This window comes from Pistacia vera, unplaced genomic scaffold (genome assembly GCF_008641045.1).
Source record: "Pistacia vera cultivar Batoury unplaced genomic scaffold, PisVer_v2 Contig357, whole genome shotgun sequence".
NCBI lineage: Eukaryota > Viridiplantae > Streptophyta > Magnoliopsida > Sapindales > Anacardiaceae > Pistacia > Pistacia vera.
This window is the reverse complement of record NW_022196176.1, coordinates 308702-314941: the sequence shown is the minus strand read 5'-3', so window position 1 is coordinate 314941 and position 6240 is coordinate 308702. Positions and strand designations below refer to the sequence as shown.

The following is a 6240-nucleotide window of genomic DNA, read 5'->3' as shown; positions in this document are numbered from 1 at the left end:
TGTATTTTCATACTATCATCCCCATAATTATTTTCTTTTTCCTCTTGTTTAATTGTAAAAATGATTTCTTCTTTTGTTAAAGCATACATGACTTGTTACTCATTTGAATAATTAAGGAAGACATTAATATTCATTCGATTAGTGTAGTAAAGTTGTCGAATCTGATCACTCAATTCTACAATGACTATTTGATTCTTATCATTCACTTCATTTGTAACTTGCAATTCATCGACATCAGAGGTCTTAATTTTGTAATGCTTAAAACAATTGACAATTCTCTGTGGCTTCACATCAATTGTCATACAACAATTGCCTCTACAATTCCATCAAAGATATTTATCTTTGTTGGTTTCAAAACACGATATTTTATCTGTTTCAAAAGTAGGCAATTGAAACGCTGAATTGAAACTCTAATATTATTAAAATATGAATTAAAATCCTAATATTGTACTACTAAAACATGAATTATGAAATAAGAAATTTTTTTAACTATACTTCTATTAAGTTATAACCTTCTTATAATGATAAAATTAGTTAATCCCACTATTATAACTATATAACTATGGAGAAGTTTTACTTTAGTTTCTAACTTTTCATTGATGCACGAGAAAATCATGACCTTGGAAGCTATAAACTATGAACTGATATTATTTAGAAGCCTAAACAACATATTATTTGACCTAGTTACAGGTATAGATTTTCGGAGAAAAAGTTGACTAGTCTTTTCTAAATCTGATAGGATCTTGGAGGAGTTATTTTTTGAAATTAAAAACAGTATAATAATATTTATGACGATTTTAAAAACCTCAACGAAGATTTTTCAATTATTTAAATAATTCTGGCCCAACTAAAATAAATTTGAAGGATCCAACCAACATTCCCAACTATATTTATAATGGGGTACATTTTCCATGATGTTTCCCAGAAACAATAACAAAAAGACATCATGATACGTGAATGAATTTTTAAGGGCTAATATATCCGTATATATATACATACATACGTAAGAGCTATCAAAACAAAAATCAAGACTCAAAGAACGGAGATCAAAACAAAAATTCAATAGTTGCATTACGCAAAAGCGGTTAATGTTGATGATGTTCGAAAGGCTCAAAGTGCTTTCACCTTCATATGAGAAGTGGAACATCTAGTCCTTCGACTTTTAATGATCAGAGTAAATCTCCAGACGTTTGTTTTCATTGGAACAATAGCCACCAAATGACGAATGAGTAAGAAAAAACTGTATTTTACTTCTTTTTTCTTGTTTTTCATTTTTGTTAGTTCCAATAGTTTCATTTTTGTTTCCTATAATCTTATGCTTCTTATAGTCAAGAAAAATACTGATGTGCATTATGAGAATTGAGAAAACAAATATGTTTCACTCGTATTGACATATTTTTATTAGCTTATTATATTGCAATAAAATATACAAAAGACTTTTTCTCCCTTAAACCTATTTCAAGATAGTTCTTTGTGAAAAGAATCTCACTTGCAGAAGATGATAAAATTATACTGGCGGGAGATGTTGGAGTATAGACCAGGGTGGGAGAGACTAGTGAATTACAGTGCTTGTGGAGATGGGATGGGAAGAGAAGTAGTGGATATCTCTCCAAGTCATTGATAAATGGTGGATAAAGATTTGCGAGATACAAATTTTTTTGCTTAATTTTTTCACCTAGTGATTGTAGTTAAAACCCATTATGAGATATACATATTTTTGCTTAATTTTTTCACCTAGTGACTGTAGTTAAAACCCATTATGAGATACTGAGGGTTTATTGAAACAAATTGCTTTTCAGTTGCAATATGTTATTGCTTGGCCTTTGATTGGATTTTGGTTTCTTAATCTTGATTCTAGTTCAACCAAAATTCAATAATTCTTTTACTTTGAAAGCATAAAATGATTTTACCATTTATAGGATGACAGGGTGGCATCATCTCGGAAAATCCCAGCCGGCGCTAGCTGGGCTAACATAGCAAGTGGCAAAGCCCGTAGTCAGGATGAGAGCCTTCGGGCTGGGCTCAAAGAAGCCACCTTAGAATCAGAGCAGGCCGTAGCTCTTACTGGGATATGAAAGAGGGATTCCATTTGGACGGCCTTCTCTTCACACGCATTATGAATGGAGCAAAGATTTAATCAAGCAACCTTGGACTGGATGCTCGGGATTGCTTTGGTTCAAGGATGTGGAAGGTACATATCCCATAAAGAATATAAAAAAGAACATTAATTTTCTAGAGATTTGACCTAGTTATAATCATTGGCACAAAACTTTAAGAAAAACAAAAAAAAACTGGGAGAACATCTGAGCATGCATGAAGCCCGAAATCGGTGGGATATTTTTTGTTATGTTGTTGCTGCTTCTTTTATAAACGCCTGTTTTTTTTTAACTATCTTATTCATATTCTATCTAAAATATATATTTGTTTTCCTATTTTTAAAATCCAATCTTATAATATTCAACTATTTTTAAACCCTTGTAGGTTTGTTAATTTAGTTAAACACCCCCAACAATAAAAAGTTTATAAATTGACAAAAACACCTCTACTTATCCACATTTGTCAGATTCCAGTCATCATTATCGAAAGGTGGCCGAAATCTGGCATAATGACGTACTACCAACTGGATCTGGCCGATAATGAGTCGATCTGACCTTTTTCGGTTAGATCCATCATAGATATGACCTTATCTATAACCAAAGATCTGGTTGTTGATAGACAGATCTAGCTGTTGACGGCCAGATCTTTGGCGAGATCTGGTCATCAACAACGGCCATATCTTTGGCTGTTGTTGATGGCTAGATGTGGCCAGATCTGGAGCCTAAAATAAGGGCTAACCTATGCTGATGTTAGCGAGCAGCAATCAGAATTTAGGAAGACTTCTCATCATCTAGAATTTGCCACATCTCCAAAGACAAAGAATATAACTGTCAAAACCCAACTGACTCAAGTTTTGTCTGTAAATGAATTTAGTTTGTACACCTATTCAAGCCTTATTTAATTTAAGAATATTCATTGAGTTCTCAATGAATGGAAGGTAGGAGAGATTTGCACGGCACCAACCCACTTGCAAAAATATAATCATTACCTTGAGCACAGCGGCTATAAATAGGCAGCTCCTCCTTACAAAATTGAGATCAGACACTCTTGAATTCAACAGAGAAAATAGTAAAGACACACTATTAGAATGAGACTAGCTTGACATTTTCTAAGAATACTTAGAACACCAAACACTTGTAATACCAGATCGCAGTTCGTGACCTCTTGTAATCTTGGCTAATGACCAGGAACATCTCTATATAAAAGAAATAGTGGATGTAAGATTTGTTTTAAGCATCTGAACCGCTATAAAAACCTTACCGTCTCCTTTATTATTTACAAATTTGCATGCTATTGTGAAAACAATAGCTTACTCATTTACTATAATCATCACGTGTGTGATCTTTTAACATTTTGCACGTGCGAAGTCGTTAGTGTCAAAATCACTCATCAACAAATATAATTTTTTCTTAATTTAGATACGAAGAAGATACAAATCATCCCATTTGATACGTTGTCTACATGTTTAATTAAATATTAGATATACACAAATATGCAGAAAATAATCTTTATACATTAAATTGAAATCAAAGACTTTTTGTGATGGACATGAGATGAAAGGCATAATGTAATGACATGGGACTAAAACCGCTTCTCTCTTCAATCAATTACAAGCGGTAGGAATAAAATTCCAAAAAAAAAAAAAAAAAAAAAAAAATCACAGAAGTAGCTGCAACGTGATCCTCAGACCTCGGTTCATGGTCCTTGATGATTAAGAACATAAGCAGGAATAAGTTGAATTAATTTCTTTTATCGCATGATCCCAATAAATTGTCGCAAGAAGTGATTCCTTTTTAAGCAATTTTTCTCATTAATTTTGCCTTCAGGGTTGAATGATGGAATTGATCTAAAGATTATAGAAATTATACAGCTAGCTAGGGATCTCCTCATTGAAATTATTTTATATATCCAGCTAGCTAGCATTATTAAACAACATCATGGAACTCCCATATTATTAAACAACATCATGGTACTCGCATATTATTTTAAAAATGGCTAATTTATGTGTATATATAGGATAGAGTACTATTCAAAACGAAAACCACTACAGACAGAACATAAAATAGAAGCTGAAGAATAGTTGCATTTGAGCCAAAATGGTTACTGTTGATGATGTTCGTAAGGCTCAACGTGCTGAAGGCACTGCCACCATTATGGCAATCGGCACAGCAAATCCTCCAAATTTTTATGATCAAAGCCAGTATGCAGAAATTTATGCTCGTTGGACTAATAGCGAGCACATGACGGAGGTTAAAAATAAAATGCAGCGCATGTGTAAGAAATGTTTATTTCTTGAGTTTTGTTACTTCGCTAATATTTTCTACGTGTTGATGATCTAATTACTCTCTTTTTATTACATCCCGCATTCTCAAACCTACTTTGAGATATTGAACAGACTCTAGCTAGGACACATTTGATATTGTTTACAAATAGTTCTTTTAATTGTCATGTAAAAGATATTGTGGCCCTTGGATATATGCTTAAAAGTTGTTTTATTTTCTACATATCTCTTTATGTTATGAATATCAAAAGACATCTAGACAAAATGAAATAATGAAGTACTCATATCTAATCATTTCAGGTGACAGAACAATGATTAAGAAGCGACATTCGCACATAACAGATGAGATTATGACAGAAAATCCAAATATGCGTGCATACAAGGCACCTTCATTAGATACAAGGCAAGATATGGCAGAAGTATTAATATCAGAGTTAGGTAAGGAAGCCGCAAACAAGGCCATCAATGAATGGGGTCAGTCCAAGTCCAAAATCACTCACTTAATATGTTGTACCACTATGGGTCCAAGCATGCCAGGGATTGACTACCGAATCGTCAAGCTCTTGGGTCTTGATCTATCCGTTAAGCGACTAATGTTGTATCAACAAGGTTGTAATGCGGGTGGAACTGTGCTTCGCATTGCCAAAGACCTAGCTGAGAACACTAAGGGTGCACGTGTCCTTGTTGTCTGCTCTGAGACAACTTTAGTTGGTTTTCGTGGCCCTAATGAGACTGATTGTGATGTTCTTGTGTGTCATTCTTTGTTCGGTGATGGTGCAGCTGCTGTCATAGTTGGTTCAGATCCAATGCCTGGTGTTGAAAATCCCATATTTGAATTAGTCGCTTCAGCACCAACATTAGTGCCGGATATCCCCAATGCTATTTGTGGAAGTATTCGTGAATATGGTCTTACAATTCATATTGGCAAGGAAGTTCCTGATCTTATCGCAAACCACATTGAGAATAGACTGGTTGAGGTATTTCACCCTTTAGGTATCTCGGATTGGAACTCAATCTTTTGGGCTACACATCCTGGTGGGCGTGCAATTCTAGACCAAGTTGAGGCCAAATTGGGTCTTAAGCCTGAGAAACTACGTGCGAGTAGGCATGTCCTTGCTGAATATGGTAACATGTCATGTGTAACTGTATTGTTTATCTTGGATGAGACGAGGAAAAGGTCAATTGCTGATGGACTAAAGACCACAGGAGAAGGATTTGAGTGGGGAGTGCTTTTCGGTTTTGGTCCTGGGCTTACTATTGAAACTGTGGTCCTTCACAGTGTTAATATTGCTTAGAGGCTCTTATAATTGATCTACTTTCCAGTCGCTTTAGTTTGTTTGTTTTAATTTATTTTGTTCCAATATGTTTATTTATGTCTTTATTTTTATTTAAGAAAAAGTTTGTGGAAGGGGTGAGAAAATAATTTTGTTATGAATTAAAATTATCAATTGTACTCTTTGTCATATATAAAGTATCTTATATTTACAACTTTAAATTATGGCATCAAATTTGTTTTTTTTTTCTTCCATTGTTTTTTTTTTTCCTGCTTTAGAACAGAAAAAAAAATTAATTAAGATTTATAATAATTCAAATAATTAATGATGGTACAGACTGTAATTTTTTTTTAAATATCCTGAATTGTGACTTTCATTAGTATAATAAGAGATAGTAAAATGATGAAATTAAGAATAATCATCCCTTTTACCATACAGTGGTAAAGGTAGGAATTAAAATGATGGGCAACAATAATGGAAAATGATATCCTTACAAAGACCCATATAAAAAGGGCTACAAAGTAACATCAGCAAGAAGAAAAAAACAAAGAAAAAACAAAAAGAGAGAGAGAGAGAGAGAGAGAAATC

General features: G+C 33.6%; 1 protein-coding gene across 1 annotated transcript; it reads left to right on the top strand.

Annotated features, from left to right (window-relative positions):
- Positions 1-4193: 4193 nt before the first annotated feature.
- LOC116139680 (chalcone synthase J-like) lies at positions 4194-5673 on the top strand. The gene is made up of 2 exons (XM_031425342.1): positions 4194-4371; positions 4679-5673. Exons 1-2 carry the CDS (start codon positions 4194-4196, stop codon positions 5671-5673), a joined length of 1173 nt encoding a protein of 390 aa, XP_031281202.1.
- The last annotated feature ends 567 nt before the right edge of the window (positions 5674-6240 follow it).

Coding starts and splice junctions, on each gene's coding strand:
- LOC116139680 (XM_031425342.1), top strand. CDS start 4,194: ATGGTTACTGTTGATGATGTTCGTAAGGCTCAACGTGCTGAAGGCACT. Junction 4,372..4,678: donor AAATAAAATGCAGCGCATGT/GTAAGAAATGTT, acceptor TAATCATTTCAG/GTGACAGAACAATGATTAAG.